The sequence below is a fragment of the Thunnus thynnus genome, chromosome 11, assembly GCF_963924715.1.
Source record: "Thunnus thynnus chromosome 11, fThuThy2.1, whole genome shotgun sequence".
NCBI lineage: Eukaryota > Metazoa > Chordata > Actinopteri > Scombriformes > Scombridae > Thunnus > Thunnus thynnus.
In genome coordinates this window covers 8,445,383-8,466,224 of record NC_089527.1, presented here as the reverse complement: position 1 = coordinate 8,466,224, position 20,842 = coordinate 8,445,383, and the positions used below count along the sequence as shown (strand labels likewise).

General features: G+C 39.2%; 1 protein-coding gene across 4 annotated transcripts in view; it reads left to right on the top strand.

Annotated features, from left to right (window-relative positions):
• Positions 1 to 20,842, top strand: part of col18a1a (collagen type XVIII alpha 1 chain a) — an 89,905-nt gene that overhangs the window by 36,588 nt on the left and 32,475 nt on the right. The window contains exons 1-3 of one of the 4 annotated variants that reach the window (XM_067603044.1): positions 7,769 to 8,246; positions 17,467 to 18,005; positions 20,202 to 20,285. In XM_067603044.1, the coding sequence (XP_067459145.1) occupies positions 7,910 to 8,246; positions 17,467 to 18,005; positions 20,202 to 20,285 (960 nt within the window). In that variant the 5' untranslated portion in view covers positions 7,769 to 7,909. Of the gene's footprint in view, positions 1 to 7,768; positions 8,247 to 17,463; positions 18,006 to 20,201; positions 20,286 to 20,842 lie in introns of those variants that run through there. The other 3 variants (XM_067603043.1, XM_067603046.1, XM_067603045.1) reach the window with 3 other exon arrangements.

Genomic DNA, 20,842 nt, shown 5'->3' with positions numbered 1-20,842 from the left:
TTTCTGCTTGTCTGAGCAAGACTGTGAGGAACCCTGCAGGGCTGTCTGTCTATTTCTAAAGGATAGTAGGTTGTTCTCTGGGAATGTCTGAAAGACTCAGTTTAGCTGTTTCTAAGGAGGCAGTCATTATGTTTAGTGCCTTTCAGTGCAAAGTTATTTTTATGTACAGCATCTACACAAATTTGATTAGGTTTCATCGACAAACCTGCGTTTAATTTTTTCCATGTGATGATGTTTCTGTCTTTCAAGACTCATTTTCTTTCTTGCGAGATGCTTTGGTTTGAAGTGACAACAGGAGTGGAGTCAGTGCCAGACACTTGTGTAAGACAATGTTATAATTGCTGCTGGTCACTGAACGACAACAGCAAAGGGTTCCCTGTAAAGGGAAACACCACTTAGTTACTCTTAATGCAGGCTAGGGCTCATATTTTTTTTTTTTTTTTTTTCAAGCTTGGGGGCAATTCATGATTTTAATCTTTTTATCTCCAGAAAAAAGAATAATAAAAGACATGCACCACCTGCAAGGCTGTCATCATTATACATATTCAAAAAATGCAGGTTAACACATACAGCTTTGGACTCTCAGTGCCAGATGCTTCAACTAAGTAGAGCACAGACTTCCACTTTAATTATCAGTTTCAGCACAGTCTGCTCACTAATTCATCTCCTCCTGTGGTTTTGCCTCTTGACAAGGATATTTGTAGATGATGTTAGCTACAGTTAGCTATCCAGCAGGTGGACACAGACAAGCAAATTAAAAATCCACATACTGGTCTGTTGATTCTGACCTTCACCTCCCGTAACCAGAGAAGATACCTCTTCAATAAACACAAATCGAGAGCTCAGATCAGTGAGCAGTCTTTTTTCAGTCCCTTTCTCTTTTAGACGAGACTGTTAATTCATTGTAATATAGCTGAAGCCAGCTAGCGACCTGTACTCACAACAATCCCGTAAACTGCAGCAGGTGCACAAATACATAGTGTAATATTTTCATGTCACAGTTTATGTGACTTTCAAGACTCAAGATGTAGCCAGACATCATCTACGTAACTTGATTTTCATGATGTAGACATTTCACATGGCATGCAAAAACTAGATTTTGTATGTATCGAATTCATTTGAGGACTAAATTCGTCTTCAGGCTAATATTAGCATTGTGTTGTGAGAAGTATTGGGGTAGAGATGATGTAATTGCAAAGAACTCCAGCAAAAAAAGGTTGGTCCCAGCTCAGCTTTTGTCACAGCACAATATATTCTGCATGCACTCTTAGCCAATCAACAGTTAGAATAATAATACATATAACATATCCTATATTCGTAGTATGGCTGCAGCTACTCTGCTAGTTATTTTCTAGATTAATTGCTTTGTCTATAAAATTCCAGAAAATTGTGAAAACTATTATAATTATAATTTCTTAAAGCTCAAGATGACGTCTTCAAATGTCTTGTTTTGTCTTATAAACAGCCCCAAATCCAAAGAAATTCAGTCTACTGTCATGTATGACACAGAAAAGCTTTAAATTATCACATTTAAGAAACTGCAATCAGCAAATGTTTTGCATTTTTGCTTAATAAATGACTAAAACAATTATTATATCATCATAATCATTTAATCATTGCAGCTCTAATTAGTGGCATTGTGCCAATTGACTGTTTATGTTGCAAGGACTCCTGAATTGTAGAATAACTGCCGTGCCCTTTGTGTGCTGCCGACAATCTGAATGCACTCTAGCACTCTTCTGAAGTTTTCATGTAGTCTGCAGCTCTTCCTAAGCCAGTGAATTTCTTCAACAGTTTACAAATGTTATCGTGTCAGAATGAGAGGCGTTCGCATTGCAGGCACTCACAACCTGCTCCTGCAGGCCACCCCAGGGCTGTGATAAGTCTCTATTTGTGCGAAACAGGACCCCTTTCCCTCCTAATCTGATAGCTGTGACCTTCTGACCTCCATTCTGTGAGCCAACCCCCCACCACCTCTCATTCTCTGCCTGTCTCACACAGTCAGTGACACACATTCACGGGTTGGAGATTTCAGAGATGTGAGAGAGGATGTCATTTGAATTAAGGTCTTTCATTTAGACATGGAGTTGGTTCAGTGTGTTGTGGCGGTATAGAAGAACTGTGTATGTTTCAGAGCACAATCTGCTGCTGCCAGGTTGAATTAAAACCTTACGACATACATTTGTACGGCTGATTGTTGTGCTCAAAGGATTTGAGTCTGACTCAAATGTCAGAAAAGAGAAGAAATGTTAACATTACTAAGGATGATTGACTAGATTTACTTAGTTTATTCCATTTCAAGAATGATTTTAAGAAAAGATTTTTCAATTCTCCACATACAACTGAGATGCACTAAAAAGAACATCACTATTCTCAGCACTGAATGAGTCTTACTATCTGGTGTCAGTATATTTACCATCTAGAAAGGCTAGCTTTTACTCAAAAGAAAGTAAAAATTTATAATCTGGGACATACAATATATTGTATACACTAAGTCACATAAGACAGAAACAACAAGGGTACATGACCATGAATTGCTGACTGACGGAATAAAATAGGTGAATGCGTTCTATTTTCTAAGATTCACAACAGGCTTTAAATTTGCAGGAAAGCCACTGAATAGTCCTTTTAACTGTGCTGTGATCCAGCACTCTGTTACAACCTGTTGCTCAGGGATACAAGATCAGACAAAAGAGCAGTTTGCTTTTCACTAACAGAAACATGCAGCATGTAGCGATCATCCACAGTGTCTGAAGATTATCTGATGATGGCATTTCCTCGTGTGTTTTTATTTCTGCGGTTGATTTAGATTGAGATAGTTTTACTGCTGTTTAACTGTGACATGCTGTATGGCTGCAGCTCAGGCAGGGGAGTGGTGCATATGTTGTTTCAACCATATGTTCACAGGAGTTTGTGTCTGTCTGTGTCTCGTTGTTTACACTGCTGCTCAGCTGTAACATACTGTGCGACCGCAGCCCAAGTTTGTTTGTGTGTGTGTGTGTGTGTGTGGGTCTTTATGTGTGTCTGCAGACATATCTCAGACATATGTTGGCTCGTTCATGCGTTCTCAAGAGAATCTGTTGGTGTCCTACATTGTGTATGTCATTTAAAACTCCCAGCTCTGAGTGCCTCGGAGCTTAATGCTTGTATATCCACTGAAGACGGTGACTACGCTATGAGTCACAGCAAGAGGTCAATGACCCCCACTTGCTGAAATAACATCAGTGATGGTGCAAGGGGGGGGTTGCCAAAAGGGCCTCTAACTGGTCCAAGGGCTACAGAGAAAAGACCCTCATCTTTTTTGTATGGTCAGCCTGTGTTGTAATGTGCGTCTAGCCTTTCTGTTTGTACAGCAGTTACACTTGCAGTATAGCCCTGTACTGCTGCAGAGGCTTAAATGATAAGAATGCGAAACTCTAAGTGCATTTATTTAATGTTTTGAGAAGTCAAGCCACAGTTTGTAGAGGTTGTTTACTTGTAAATTGCACTTGCAATAAATACTTTCCCTCTTTCTAGTGCATGTTGTGTTATATATTGTGTTGCATATTCATGTTTTCATATTCTTAAATTATTCACAAAAGCTATATTTAGCTTTGATGAAATTGGCACTCTGCATATGAAATCCAATATCTGAATGGTCAGTATGGCATAAAATACCGCCTTGCAGTGACAGACACATGTAATTGGACACCTTCGGCCCCTCGTGGATTATGTTCACCAGGTTTTGTTGGTGTTGTAATTAGTCAATCATTCACCCTCCCATTGATGGTCTCGGCCCACAGACTCATTCCAGGTCTTAGGTTTCATGCTTTTGTCTGTGTATTGTGAGGACAGACACTGGGGAGGCCTGGAATTTCAGTTCATCCCCTGCTCAAACATCTCAAGATTTCACAGGTCACAGACATTACAGAAATTTATAGTAAATGCCAAAGGGCGATGGTGGTGAACATTTTAGACAGTTTGAGACATTTCAATGTGATCCTGTGCAACTATAACACATAATACTTTCCTTACTTCAACAAAGTAAAATCATTAAAAAAAACACATCTTCTGATTTTGCAACATGCAGGTAGTTTGGTTTTATTTGCTGAGATTTGAGATATCTGGCTTTCTGCCACTACCCACTCATGGATGTAAAGGGAATTTCATTTGGAGCTCTCAAGGCATTCAAATAATCTTTTTTTTTTTGCGTTTTGGGTGACCTGACCCTTTAAATGAGTTGGGATCCCTGCTGAGATTATTGTCCTCTCTGTCAGCAGGCAGCAGGTGACCAGCATGTGAACTGGGGTAAACTGAAGTTCTTCAAACCCTTATAAAAGACATCATGTGACTGCAGATGAGTGTTAAGTAAAACAAATATGCAGTAACTTGGACTGTTGTCACTGGCAAATGAACAAATTACCTTTTAGCTCAAACACATACTGATACATGACAACTCTTGTTTTCATGTATTAAGGGCTCAGGCCAAAGAAAGTGATGTTTAGTTATTGTTACAGTTTGGTCTAACTTTGTGTCACAACAGATGGATTCTAGCTTTTTTTCACTTTTTGAAATGAATTACATTAAAAAAGACTGTTTAAATGCCCCTTTTGAGTGTTATTACTGCAGAAAAAGATCTACTATTAAAGTACAGGACATGCAGTCCTTTTTTCCACAGTCTCCCACCTGTCTTTGACATACAGTACAAACCTTTCAACCATTCCGACTGTAATTACCTCTTCCAATTACAAATGCCACTCTTGAAAACAGGAAATCTTCTGTCTGTGGTGTCTTTATGACTCTTACAGTTTGTACTCCGCTATAGACATGAAAGGGATGTTGAAAAGAGGGACACATGCTTTCGACTAGGCTCAAGGTATGATCTCTGCAGATTACCTTGTCCTGAAAAAACTCACTCCAAAGGCGCGAATGTTTTACCTTTATTAAGTGCAATTTTTTTTTCTTTTCCTTGTCAGGTTTTTCCATAAATAAGCAGACCATTTCCTAGTTCCAAGGACACTCTTGACAAGGTGGCAAGGTATATATCCTTGGCCACCCAAGTCTCTTTGGCAAATTTCCCACTTTTTAAAGCTTTTTCAAAAAAAAAAAAAAAATAATAAAAAAATAAAATATATATATATATATATATATATATATATATATATATATATCAACACACCCTCAGGCTAATCCATTGTCGTCTTTGCAATAATAACACTGATTGGAGACAATGTCCTCTTACTGTCTGGATTTTGTCAGTCATTAGGAGTTTGCAGCTCATGCACTTAAGAAAACTGAAAGGGACAAAGTAAAAGAGCAAATCATGCTGGTGGGACTCCCCACAGGAGATGGAAAGTGTAGAACAGCAGTGGGAAGGATGTTTTTTGTGGACATCAAGGATAGGTGATGTGGGCAGGAATGTGCCACTTAACATTTTATGAAAACAGGTTTGTTATTATCAGATGAAATTTTACTTTACTTGCTGTTTGTGTGAGAAACGTTCATGGGTTCAAAGCAGTACAATAATTACTACTTCATTTCTCAGCATCATCACCTGTGCTGTTATTAAGATCTACTTTTGAAGTGAAATTGATTTCTAATTTTCTCTAAAAGCATGTCTGCTATGATGTTGTTTTGAATGATTAACCTATACAATGATGCAGTAAACCACAAGAATCCATTAGCGGGGTTTTCTGAAGTTTAAGGCTAATCATTACCTATCACAAGACAAGAGAGTTTATTACCCAAGGGTTTCTTAACCAAGTCCCAACTTTAAACACTGTTAATTTGGTTTACAGACTTTGATCACTGAGTGTGTCTGACCACTAAAAAGTTAGCTTGTAATGTATCAAGAGCCTGATAAGATTTTGTGATTTTTTTTTAATTTAACAATATGGTTTGAAAATCACCTTGAAAGTAGTTATTTTCCCACAGAAAGTTGTCATTCTTAATGTTTTTTGTCAAACAACTTAACGTACACTATCATTAAATTGTCTATTTTTGACAGTTTTCGAGTGAACAATTGCATGGTTAAGAGTGTGAACTCCTTTTTTTTGCCAGAGGCTCAACTGCAACCAGCCTCTTATGTAGAATTGTGTCACTGAATTTAGGATAGAAATCAACAGACCTACTAAAGAACACATTTTCTCATGAGAAAAGTCAGTCAGACCCCAATAAAAGACAATCACAAGTCCATTAGTCATGTTTGCCCAAAAGGAAGCTGCTTTTCATATGACTAAGCACAATATTCATCTTTCATTAAGATTCCCATCAGGGCAAAAAGTGCAAAAATAGCCTGGCCTTGTGATAAATAACTGAGCTATATTATTTTCTTTAATAGGTTACATTCAAGAAATTAACTGTTCACTCATCTTTAGTTTCTATCAGCTATATACATGACATGTTGATGAAGCCTTGCTTGAGCACAATGATTCATTTTTGGAGGTGCTCACTATTTATGTTTTTTCCTTTTGCAAGTTTTCAAAATTTTCTAGTTTACTTTTCAATTGCCTTGCTGGCTCAGTTGTTCATTCTCTCACTTTTCTTAGACCAAACAAACATAATCTTGCAGACAGGGTTCATTTGGATCATCAGTGACCCCAGGCCATGACAGAGCACTACAGGATAAAGCTGTCAAGATGGTGTCGAGACATTTCTGCATCTCGGCATAAGTGTCTGCAACTTTTATACAGATGCTTGCAAGCTGTGCACAAATTACCCAAGTTCCTTTCTGTCAACAACTGAGGTTACATGCACAAAACGCCTGCCTTTATTTTAAAACCCAGTACTATTAGAGAGACACTTGCACAAACCTCCAGTTCCTTTTATCACTTGGCTCCCATTAGCAGATGTCGAGGGTCTCTGTCAACTGATCCCATAGGCAGAATGAAAAACCAGTCTGGACAAGAAAGCGAGGCCTGGATTACTGTGTAACCACAGAGCACTGAAAACAGGGGTCTAAACTGGTGTGAAGAATAAATGGCACCATGTGGAGTGAGGACAATTTATACAGGGACATTAGGTTTTGGGTATGTCCAAGCTAGTGGAAGAAAATAAGTTGACACATTTGCATAAAGTAACACTCTTAATTCACCACCGTCTTGATCTAAAAGTAAAGCTAAATTGTAAAAATTGTAAAAATTTCACTGACTCGAGTGGATTGAATTTCATTAATTTACACTTAGTGGTTAAGTTGTGTTGTTTATAAAGATATTTTTGCTATCATCCCATTCAATAATACATTTACAATAACAAGATACTGGTGTCAGATTTTATCTCAACATACTGTATCAACATATCACAACAGCATAATTGGTTGCATTATTGCAATGGAATGGCTTTAACTGAATGCATTAGAGGTAATTCAACACAGCTGCTCATATTCCAAATCTTCAACAAAGAATAAAATTGTTTTTTATTTGCTCTAAAACTGAAATAAACCAATCACATGACCACAAGCTTTCAGTGCAGTTTCATACATTTTGCCTTTATTTAAGCTAAATCTGTACTTATTATCATACTTTAACAAAGAGAGAGTCAAGGGGAACAAATTGCCCTTCTCTGTAAAACACTGAAAGCATCAGTATTGTACACTGAAAGGCAGGGCTGCCGTAATTCTAAGGTATCAGTCAGCAGGAGAGATCTCTTTTCACTGCTGTGACAAAAGGAGAAGGAGGAGGAAGGAGGAGTTAAGAGAGGAAATATTGCCAGGGCAGCCAATACGGAGCACACCTCCTCCTGCTCTCCCCCTTTACTCTTTTGAATGGGGCACTCTCTTCAGTTCTCCTCTATGCCTAGTTGAGTGTGTGTGGAGACAGAGCTGGAGGAAAGTGTGTGTTAGGAGTGTAGTGGCTGTGTGGACATGTCAAAGTTCACTCTGGGAGCCTGATCAAGCGGGTAGACGTGGTAAAGACTTGACATTACACCCAAGATGAGGACCCAGTTTGGAGTTTTGTTTTTTTTGACCCTGTGGGTGGTCTACTCCGATGCTTGGTTCTGGTCCTGGACTAGTACCACAACTATGGCTCCAACAGTGGAACCTGAGGGGTCTGGTGGTTCAGGTAGTGGAGAAATTCCAACAGAGAATATTGCAAGGCATGGAGCAGAGATCATTGATGAAGGACATGGGATCCACAAGGCTGCGCAGAATTGGGATGAGACTACTGAGGCTCCTCGACTGACCACTCTAATACCTACAACAGAACTGGAGATTGAAGGCACATCAGAAAGGGGCACAGCAGAGATCTCGTCTCGCACACGTAAACCTGGTAATGGCACATCTTCAATAAAGGGTATGGGTTCTGGAGGATCTGATCATTTGAGGTTTGTAGGAAATGTATCGGAACTTGGATCTGGGCTTGAGTCTGAATTGGCATCAGACACTGGGTCAGGTCTTTGGTCTGAATCTGGAGTGCCTAATCAGGCATTAGCAGCTAGCGAGACAGTGGCAACCAGCCAAATTGGTCACATCTTAGATGCAATACAAACACCAATAAGTGAGCAAGAACCTAGCCAAGCCTCCCAAACTAGCCAGACAGCTGTGTATAGCCAGGCACCAGAAATAGTAAAATCAGCATTCGGTGTAGAATCCCCACAATGCTTGTTGCTAGACACTGCTCTTCCTTTCTGCTCTTCCATGGTTGGGGAGAGGTTTGCTGTGCCCAATTATCTCAACCAGAGCAGTGTACAGGAAGTCCAGGTACTCTTGAACGAATGGGCTTGGCTGTTGAGGTCACATTGCCACCATAGTTTGGAGTGGTTTTTCTGCCTTCTCTTGGTACCAAAGTGTGGCTCTCTGGTCCCGACGTTGTTGCCTTGCCGGAGTTTCTGTGAAGTCTTGCGGGACAGTTGCTGGACACTCCTGGATGAGGGACGCCTCCCTGTGGAGTGCCACACTCTACCAGACGAGGAAGATGATGGGTATCAGTGCTTGTCAGTTAGTAACCAGAAAGGTAATCACTGGTTCAAATGAATCCTAATTCTGGCATTCATTTCGAACCAGTTCTCAAAATCCCTACTCCCCAGTTTGTCTGGTGTTTCCACCCAATACCCAATACCCAATACCCTTACCCAATAAATTGACTTTTATCCCAGGCAGCACAGAGTATCAGCAAGATTAACAATGTCTTGGTTCCCGTGCACAGCAAAAGTATTCCGATGAAAATTAAGCATGTTTTGTGCTTGCTAGTCATGTAGTTAAAAGGAAGTTCAGACTACAACATAACAAGCATGGTGCCAGCACTCCTTTCAGTGTATAACCTGTTGCATGTATGTGTTTCCCTTGTCCTTTGGATCGCATGTGACTTACTACTTGAAGGTCATCAGAACACACACATGTAAACACCCGCACACACACACACACAGAGCAGTTGCTTTGTGGTCCATTAGCAAACCCACTAAAGATGTGTATTTTCTTTTGGAAGTTGTTAATTTAAAGGAGAACAGATGGACATGACTTGACACAGGATCAACAGACATGCTGCCTAAAGTGTAAGGAAGTGACAAGCAAACTTCAAGCATGGCATACCACATAAATGAAATGTGAATTAAATGTATTTCTGTCTCCCAGTTTAACACTTTCAACTATTCAACAACAGAGTTCCTAAATGCAGATTGTAGTGACATCAGAATTACAAAACCGCATAATGTTAAAAATTGTTACATTACTACTTATAACTTTTTAAAATTATCATTAAGAATAAAATACTAGTTGAATGATTTTTGTTTTGTGCCTTAAGCAGACTAACATTTTGTCCAATGATGAGGAAATTGTAGCTGAGTGTGCTGTTTATATTAGCCTTAATACATTTGCAAAGGACAGAAGTCAAGTTGCGTATGAAACGGATACTTGTACGACTGCATGTCTCTTTTGACAGCGAGTAGCTTGCAGGCAGCTTGAAGTGCATCCTTGAATGGACAGAATGAGTGTTGGTTGTCATGCATGGGAAACAGTCATGTTTGCGTCAGTGCTTTTCATTGGGATGACAATTTGTACAACTGTGCAAGGCTGCAAGTACTTCTGACAGCCTGAAAGTTACTGCACTAATAGGTAACACATTTTAACATGTGAGAATGATAAGGTAAAAGGAATTAATTACTGTTCAAGGCACTTATTTCTGTCTGATCTGGAATGATGTGCATATTCAAGATTGCTTAGTTTAATACAGTTAAGCAGCTGATGAACTCTTTGATCTCATGTGCTTGTAATTACTGTGTCCAACGATTTAGATTCAATGAATATGGTGTGTGAAATACCAGAACAGCTCAATTGTGTTGTTTGAAATGGCTTTTTTGAACAGCAGTAATAGAGCTGAAGGGTTTTATATGTACATTTCATTAAGGTGATACACACTTACTAACTATCAGCTCGCTGTATCTGAGAATCCTTTCAAGGACTTAAACCAAACAGTACATTACATGCCCCTGGTGACTTAAAAAATGACGGAGAGGATGACTCAGATGTTTATTGCCACTAGTGAGATGCTGATTCACGTGAGAACATCCTGTATAAGTTCTGCATCAAACACTGTAGTATAAAAAAATCTGTTTCCGTGTGGAAGCTGTGCCTCAAATTATTAACGGCTATAAAGTCTAATCCCTGTTACTGGGCTTCTGTCCTGCCCTCCACTGTCAGTTCATATCACTGGGAGTTCAAGACTCTGTCTTTTTACAGCTTCACTATCTTTCTGACAGCTTGCTCCACTGACAGACATGAGAGGACACGATGTCTCTGGTTCCAAGACTAAGTGACAAACCAAGGCCCAAATAGATTTTTATTGCTTTGAAATGTTTATCTCAGTATTTTTTGGTGTGCAAGGTGATAGTGTTTCTACATGTAGAGGGTTGGCATTGGGGTTCATATGGTGTCTTGTCAAAGAATGTTAGCTGTTCTTGCCCTGTTCTGTGTTCTTGCCCTTTTGTAGCAAATGTCACTAATTTTTTCAAATTGCAGACATTGACGCAGATATAAGTAAGGTGTAAGGACTTTTCAACAGCTCAATATGTATTAGGGAAAGCTCAGCAAAAATCAAGGTAACTGTAGGGGCTTCTAGACACATCAGTCCTGACATGGCTAATAGACTCAGGCAATTTAAAACGTGTGACCTTGTTGCCATCTCTTCACCCCTAGGGCAACTTTTATAGGCTCTCCAGTTGCTGGTTAAGCACCAAGGCATGTGTGTTGGGTATTCCCTGTAAGAGTAGTCTCAAGTTATAACTGGAGTGTTTTCAGTTACTCTACCGTAAATCACTCTTGGATAGACAGAAAGCCACTGTAGTCAAGACCATCAGGTATTAAAATTCAGTCATCTTAAAATGCTATTGGTGGACACTACTCATTAGTTTGATTGTTTATATTGGTTGAGAAGGGACAAAGCTGAGTAGACTTAATATAATGATGTTGGGTTACTATAATCTCTGTAAAGACTCCTTGGATACTTGATTTATATGCTTTGCACCAAAGCTGCAAGATAAGCAATTACTTCAGAATGAAATAAAAGTTGCCTATGAGAATTGTAACTTGAAGTGGTTCCTATTAGAGTGAACAGGCAAAACAAAATGCTTTCATGTCAGATATAGAGGGCTGTGTTTGTACTGAGACATTTTTAAAAGTGGTTAACAAGTTGGTGGGCTTTGGCTTTAAGTTGAATGAGGACACACATTAATGATGAGATGTGCCACAAAGCTCTGTAAATGTGTCCTAAAGCTAAAAACACATTATTCCTCTGTTTATTAGCCTTTATTGTGAACTGTTTCCCACTGTGTCTACCCACTAACGAGCCCTTTGACCTCTCAGATTCACTGATCAGAACCCCTACTATGCAGTGTCTGGGAAGCTTCAGACACGTTTCACTATGTGCAACTCTGTTGGCTTAATGTGTGGGAGGAGGGCATTCTCATTTTGCCTCAGGCCTTAATACCACCCCACTCCTACATCATTTAACTATGACCTGTCATGCAAGAATGTCTCATGATATACTTCAAATTTTTTTTTGGTTTTAGTTTCTTTTGGGTAAATTTAGGGCTGTTATCATGGGGCAACAAGCACAATCACTAAAATATTTTGATGTAGTCTGTAGATACGTGTATGTGGGAGATTACTGTGGGAAGATTGCAGAGATATCAGTGTATGCATGGAAACTTTGTAAGAAATCTGTCAGATGTGATCCTTTTACTACAGGGGGGCTACCCTTGTGGTAGGACGGGATTGTTAGGGCACAATAGCCCCTTTAATGATGTTTTTCCATGGTTACCAGTCTCTTGCTTGAAAGATGAGCAGTCATTCATATCAGGGTCTAGAGGTCAGCTACAATGTATTTTGGTTAGTTCTTAATGGTAAAACCATATCCTGTATGAGAAACTCCATTACTCCCTGTCAGTTTAAGCTGTTTAATTGAAATCAAATGAAATATTGTCCCTGGCCACCACTGTGGTGGTCTAAATAAGATGAAAAGGATGCTTTCATGTTAATGTATACAATACTCCTTTGGTGATATCTGAAGGTCTGTGTACATTCGGTTTATTTTGTGGCTTGTACAGTAAACCCTTTTGGTGGTCTGACACTGATTTGTAGCACTGTGGTTCCATTGAGCCGAGATTGATATTGTATCTCATGACAGAAAGGCCCAAAGCTGGCTCCAGTTATGCATGCTGCTTGCCAGGGAATCATTTTGAGTTGGCTCTCAGGAGGGTTCCAATTATGGGCACAGGGCAGTCTGACTTCTTTGCTGCCAGAAACTTATTGCCCCCTCTGGTTTGTGTTGCAGTAGTACAAAATGAGAACTGATGAGGCAGTGTAGCAAAACACAGTACAGAAGCACTGAAATGGATAATGGATAATGGCCAAATGGTTAGCTTTTGGTTATTTGCATGTTCATGTTAGAATAGAGTAAATTTTAACAATTTTACATTCCACTCTTACATTTCTTTCTTTTGTCAACAAAAGCAGTTTCTTAACTGGAATGGTGGTGTCTCAGCATTTTGGATAAGTTCTGGACCTATTTAGAAGAGTTTCCACTATACCTCCATGAATATCATCAGTACTATTTTCTTCCAGAGTTCTGAAAAGATGTATTTTTGAAGCAGTATGTGGCAAGGGGTTTGTTTAAGCCCAGCATGTTGCCTCAAAAGTTCTTTACTTACAGGTAGAGAACTTGGGAGACAACTTGAACAGTATCATATGACGTCTTCCTCTAAAGTAAAGTGCACAGCTTGTGGTAGACCCATCTTCCTTTTTGTGGTTTGAGAATTATAGCCCAGTCTTCAGGGCAAGCCAACATGAAATCTCCTTCCTGGACTGTGATGTGGTTTTCAGTTTAATATCTTTTTCCGACTATTCTGCATCATCAGGTGAAAGTTGGCTCATAGAGTTTTGCAGAACACCCTTTGCATTGAGAAAGGACCATTTATGTGTGGTGTTGATACCTTGATATTCAAAACATCCTGTGTTAATTTTACTTTTTCTGTGTAGTGTCAAATTAAATCAGACACACAGAGACCTGGTTTTGGCTACAGAGCCATTAGAGAACATTTACACATGTATATGCTACAATATATTTATTGAATATGAACAAAAAAGTCACATAAAGATGTAAGTTCCATAAAGTAATCATGGCACCATATCTTCTTGCACAACATAAAGTCCACCTGTTTGTTACTATCTTAGGATTGTTTACATTCTGTGATGCAGCAAATATCCCATGGACACATAAAGATAAAATGCATTTGTCACATTGGATTCTACTAAATGCCTGTCATTGATTTAACATTATAAGCATTGAAAATAACTATTTTTAACCCTGCAAGCAGCCAGCCATACATTGAAACCACAAGATCAAACAGTCTTTAAATAAGCAGAAAGCAAACACAACACCCATATCATGTGACTAATTTTAATTTAATTCACTTTCAAATCAGTTTGCTGACAAGCACCACATAGTTCATGCTGCAAATGCATTAGATTGAAGACTTTTTTTATTTTATTTTTACAACCGTGGGATAGTAATTTTCATGTTTCCAGAGGTGAAGTCTAACACTCCAAATGCAGGGTCAGACCACTGACCAGCTTTTGCAGACTAAGGGATGAGATTATTGCTTTTGTCAGCAGGCCTCGAGGGATGTTTTAAATGGTGATGGAGCGTAGTCTGTGAAATGTCAACGATTTCTGGGACTGTCCAGATGTTTAAATGTTTTCCCATGCATTATACAGCATCCTGTACTTCCCAAAGCTGTATATACAGTCTCATGCTGTATATACAGCTTTATCAACAGGGTATCACAAGCTCTGGTACCCCATCCAGGAATGTTAGGAAATGAAAAAGAACTACGCTTCTAGTCAGTAAGTGGTCTTGACAAGACAAACTAGCACCATAAACCCAGCACCGCTCCATTCATCAACTGTCCTTTTCTATGCCTGATTGGCCTTGGAGCTGTCATTGGTTGACAAAGGCTATTTGAAAACCCTGAAGTGAGATTGCAATTAAAATGCTAATGGTGAACTCTTTGTATACCCAACAATTTTTGATCATTGACAAGGAATGACTGCCTGTCTCTTTGCTGACAATGTGGGCACATTGAACAGGCTTCAGCAAAAGCATTCCTTTGCAAGAGTAAAACCTTTTCATCTGCTTTGGATTTGGTAATTGTCATTATTTGCTGTTTCAAACTTCTTTCTTTATTTGCATCTACCACAATTCCATAAGGATACCTCTTTAGATGTGAAGGAAATAGTTATAGTTTTCAATCATGGGCTAGTTTAACACTTTTCTTCTATAGTAAGGTCTTTTTGGTAAATTATGAACATAGACCAAAGAACGCACATCTGTTCGCATGACTGATGAGTAATAGGTGAGATGTTTCACTGATGAGGGGTTTGGGAAGCTTCGAACCTGCACACACGTTTCAAGACATCTGATTTTCTAATGCATTTCACAAACGAGCAGCAGATATCCTTGCTGTTCGTTTGGTAAATGCATCAGAAAATCCGATGTCTGAATGATGATGATGTTGTGGAGAGAGGACGTTGAGACTTGACCCTCCGAGGAATGCTGCCTGCTGAAGGACAAGCGGCTCTGTTTGAGAGATGCGCCTCACATACCAGCCCATTACAGACCTTGAAGTTTAATCTGCATACAAATCAAATTTTTTTTATGACTGGCTGCCAATATATGCTTAACAAATTTCATATTTCTTTCAGATTGTAGAAGGAAGACAATCACAGCAAGTAGAGACATTTTTCCTGTACAACCGTTGTCATTCAGAGCAAAATCATTATCGTTGCGTTTCATTGCGTAGAGAGATACCATACATGCCCAGTTACGGAGTGTGTCTGCTTCAAAGATATCTTGCATGTCAGCTACAGCACCCATAGCAGGAAGATTACAAATTAAAATGGTGTGCTTTTCCACATGATGGATTTCACCTTGAATTACTACAAAGTTTTGCCTTTTTCAACCCTCCTCTGGCTGAGATTGTCTACATAGACGGGAGCCACGTTCAGACATGTGAACACAGGCCCAGTGAAGAGACCCTCAAGGTTTCTCGTTCTGACTTTATCAGAGTAAACATCTGGTTGGCCTAGTGCAAATGATAGTGCATTGTTAGCTACCATCCACACGACAGTCAAGGATCCAGTTTATCTCAGGTGTTCTGAACCTTGGAATCATTTCATGATTAACATTTTCTTATCTAGGTAGAAAATGTGTGTTTTATGCTCAAAACTATCCAATCTCTTTTTGTCTGGCTTTCAGCTGACTAAAATATGCTATATTAGATACATTTTATTATATTTTCTACCAACATCTTATTTTGAAAACTTTTCCACACTTGTATCACTTACCTTAATGTGCTTTTCCAAATTTGTTTGGTATTTTTGGCATGTCTGTATATAAAGGGATGAATCTTCTGAAATGTCAGTCCCATTTGCGCAAACGGGAACTGCATAATTCATACTGGAAAGTATTATCATTACTGTCCTGTTAACAGCTTGACTGGGTTCTCTGTTAGCTCAGATTCAAAAGAAAACATCTTTAGTTCTCAGACAGCATGCAGAATATCCAGACTCGTGCTGATGGTTGTACAGCAGAAAGCAGGACCTCGGGTTCAGCTGAACACCTCGTGTGTTTAAGCTCTCAACAAAGCCAACAGCCGACCTCACTGATCTCCTGCACTCATGGCAGTGGGGAGGCTTTGAACTGACCAATAGAGCTTGAACATTAGTCACCAGGTGGTAAGCCAAAGCATTCCTTCAAAGAACGAGAAACTATGTCAAGTGTTCTCCCAAAACAGTGATTTTAGTGATTTTCTTTTAACATGAGGACACATCACTGCTGATCAAAGTGCAAAAGGTTTAGTCTGAAGTTTGATGCAAGTAAAACGAAAACAGTGAAACGTCTTCACCAAGTATGTCAATACATTGCTCTTTGTGTTCCTTGTATTCCCTAAACGCCCCCAGTTATTATGCACTGAATCACCCAGGGCGATGGAAGAGTGAGCAAAGATATGCAGGAGGCCCAGCTGTTGGTCCCTGTGTGCCCTGCAGCAGTGGGGCAGTGACATTTAGCAGATGTCATACAAGTCAGAAGAGTTTTGCTGGGCACAATAGATTGATCAGTGGTCAAGATTCAAAGTTTCTGAATACATAATTTAAAAAAGAATCTAATTGGACTGTCGGTGTAAGTGGTTGCAGTTTCCTGAGATATATTAGCTCTTTACAAGAGAGACCTTGCCATTTGTTGTCATCTACACTCAGTTGAGTTTGTGATTAATGATTACAGTCAAAGACAAACACATAGTGACTTTTTAAAAAATTGCAATTTTTCCTGACATAAATAGACTCAGATTTAAATGGAAAGTTGTTTTGATTCAGATACTGTATTTAAGGACGCTTTAAGCCCTAAAAATTTCTTATGGCTCGAAAAAATTTATGGCTGTTCTTATGCTTCATTTTTGTTTTTACTATTCAAAATTAAATTGAAATTCTCCTCCCTTCACTCAGGTTTTGTCTTTGGAATACAAGAGTTACAGTGTCTATTCAAGTGATCTGCTTTTCTTAGTCTCACATGACCTGTTCTTTGCCTTTTTGGGGAAGTCAGAGTTTCTGGTAGATTTAACAGCCCTTTCCATATTTTGGTCTGGAAGTTATAAAAAAGCTTGTTTGTTTGTGTTCCCTTGAGCAGAACCTCTTTGCCATTGCTTCTCAAAAAAGCTTAGGAATTGTGGTAACTTTCCATTTTATGAAATGTGTTTGTTTTTTTTAACATTACTTTAGAAAGAGGGGAAACATTGAGCTGCCAGTAGTTGTTCGTTTCTTTCTACTTCAGCAAAGACTCAAAATACCACAGTCCAGACACGATCACACTAAGTCAACCACCAACAGCTTAATAGAGCATGGTCTAACACCATACCCTGCCATGCTGCCCTCCCTCTTAACCAGCAGTTTATTTTATGCATGTTGTGGCCTCACATCCCGTTTCTCTTCCTCTCTAGAAGACAGTGGAGTCTCCCTGCTGCAGCTCATTGGGGACCCTCCTCCAAATGAGATCACCAGAGTCTACGGGCCAGACAACAGCCCTGGCTTCGTCTTTGGCCCCGATGCCAACACGGGCCAGCTGGCGCGTGCCCACCTGCCGAGCCCATTCTACCGAGACTTTGCCCTCATCTTCAACCTGAAACCCACCTCAAACAAGGGAGGCGTCATCTTCTCTGTCACAGACGCCGCACAGCAGATCATGTATGTGGGTGTTAAACTGTCAGATGTGCAGGGCGGCAACCAGAATGTGATCCTGTACTACACAGAGCCTGACTCACAGCAGTCTTACGAGGGGGCCAGGTTCCTTGTGCCCTCCTTGAGGGATACCTGGACCCGTTTTGCCATCGCTGTGAGGGATGATAGGGTGATGTTCTACCTCAACTGCGACACAGATCCTCAGGTGATGCGCATAGAGAGGTCCCCGGATGAGATGGAGCTGGAGGCTGGCGCTGGAGTCTTTGTCGGGCAAGCTGGAGGGGCTGATCCTGATAAGTTCCTGGTGTGTATACAGGCTTTGACTGTTTAGGAGGAAACAATATTCAGGCCCAAGAAATAAGGATATTAAAGGGATATATAATATAGAAAGTTACACCTTATTTATTGAAAAGCTTTCATAGTGGATAAATAAATACTTGCTTTGACACTAAATCTTAGACTAATGGGCTTAAACTGCTTCTTTCTGCAACCAACATTAACTGTGATGAAGACAGATCTCCTGCTGCTTTGATGCTGATGTTTTGATTTTCCATAGTCAGGCATGTGAAACATTGCAGCTGAATAACTCTCATATGATTTGATTGCTCAAATTGGTCTACTCGAAACCATAATATAAATGTCTACATCGCCTCACCTTCCTCTTGAGAGTAGTCTGCAAATAATTGGAAGGCCTCACAGTAGGGATGTTATTAACGTCTGTCATTTGACTGCTGTAAATCCAGCAGTTGACTTAAACAACTGCTGACCTTAGCTGTTAAAGGGTTATAGTTGTTCACCCATGGCTACCTGTGCAGAGAAAACATGTAACCACAAGCATACAATCAGTGAGAATTGTTCATTCTGATTATGTGCATGCTGCTAATTATTTTGAATCATGGACTAAAGTTGTTTAACACAAATCAAGCAAAAGAGCAAAACCATTAAATTCTGCATAAGCATTGAAACAATTTGCATTGAGGGAAAAATAACATTTATCTAACTTAGTTTTGACAAATTGTTTTATGTCCTGGTAATTCACTCAGAAACTGCATTGGAATTAACTCTTTAGACTCTATGGCAAATAGTTTGACAACTATAATCCCAGATGTAAGAAAAAAAAAAAAAAAGAATAAATTTCATTGCTTTTGAAGTGACACCTGAAAAAACAACCCAGGTCCCTTGGGGTGAGGAGCTATGTTTGATTGTTTTGTCAAAAAGACCTAATTCAGATCATGAAACCAGAATGGCACAAATAGATTTTGACTAACTCTACAGAAGAGAGCCAAAAAAGGGTGGTTGTACCCTCCATCCACTGCTAAAAAGTATCTTTTAATAACAATGATTACATAAATAAACTAAGAGCTATTTACTCTACTAAATATGTCCAAATCCTAAAAGGGTACTTCCCACCTGGCTCAAAGCTCATGAAATACAGTTTTTAGTGTTTGCCCAGCTGAAATCTCATTCCTTGCTTCCTCTCTAGGCTATAACACTTGTTTAATCTTTTTTATTGCCATGTTTGTGGACAGCTGTTTATTTTGTTGTAAACCACTTTGTAACTCTGCTATACAGCTCAAGTTTTTATTTTTTACATTGCACCAATTAAACCCATCTAAAGTATTTCCTTGTGGTTAGATATTTTGTCAGTATTATAAACAGGAATCTAACTCCACGTCTACTTGCAGCACTTTTTGGCCATGTGCTATTTATTGACCTTTGTATGGCCCTAAGCGAGAGAGGTCTTGTGAACTTAATTTTCCTAATCAAATTAAGGCTCGATGAGGTTCTTTGGTATCTAAATATTTACATTATGTATTTATAAAAAGAACATTCCATTCTGAAATAGGAATCGTTCAGCGGATGTCCTCTTTTACTATCCATCACTGGTGAAAACACACTACAGTGACAGTTCAGTCCTCCTCATGAATAGGATCTAAGATTTATTGTTGAGATCTAAAGCAATTAGTTAAAAAAAAAAAAAAGACTGTAACATGTAAGAAACCCTTTAAAAGCCTGTGTAGAGAAAGACAGGGTTGAAATTTCACAAAGCCTTTGTTATTTATCTTCAAAGTTCTCTTAAAAAATCCATTTGACTTTTTTTCTCAGGACATAAATGTGTCCTGAAGAGTCAACTTCAAATAATGGAAACCACCTCTTCATACCGAGCTAATGGCCCTTTGATAGGCATGAAGATAGCATTCATGCTATCTCTGAGTATCCTGTGTGGGAACATGTATCAGATCGTGTGTGTATGAGGCAGAGATAGTGCCACTTCACAGACTGAGGCTAAAACTGAAGACATCAATAGCTCCTCTGATTGTGTGGAAAAGGGGGAATTCCCTGAGAAATATTCCGTAGACCTTAGCTGCAAGTTCAGAGATAACCATCCATAGTTGTACTTTAAAAGCAAGACATTTTGTGTGTGTGAGAGAGAGGAAGTGCTGCTCTGACATGATTATATCATTAAAGATCAAAACACCATGTCCTTGTTTTGCAACAGGGGGTGATCGGTGAGCTGAGGGTGGTGGGAGACCCTCGTGCAGCTGAGAGGCACTGTGAAGAAGATGAAGATGACTCAGATATGGTGAGTGTCAACTAATCTTATTTTGGAGATAGGCAGGGGAGTATTGATAATGTATGTTGAAAGGTTAAAAAGGTATTTGATAATTATACAGTTGCAACAATTAACTACACAACTAACTTGATAATTGATTAATCGTTTTTAGTCATTTTTTACTAAAAAAATGTCCAAATTCTCTGATTATAACTTCTCAGATGTGAATATTTTCTGGTTTATTTCATCTTCTATGATGGTATAACTGTCATATATCATAATAACTAAATATATTTGGGTATGGACTGTTGGCTGGGTCAAAAGAAGACATTTGAGGATGACATCTTGGGCTTTGAGAAGCAGTGGTTGACTTTTTTTTTTATAGCTTAACAACCGTAACTAAGCACAGCAGAACTGTCAAACTATTTTTGCTGCAGCGTCATCCACATGTAGCTAAAGAAAAAGTGATACTCACTATTAAAAGTTTGGAGAATGGGGTCTTTTTTTGTAACCCTTCCAAAACCAAAAACACAGAGCGTAAAAGTGTAAGAAATGGATTAAACAGTGTAACGGCAGTTGTTAGCATG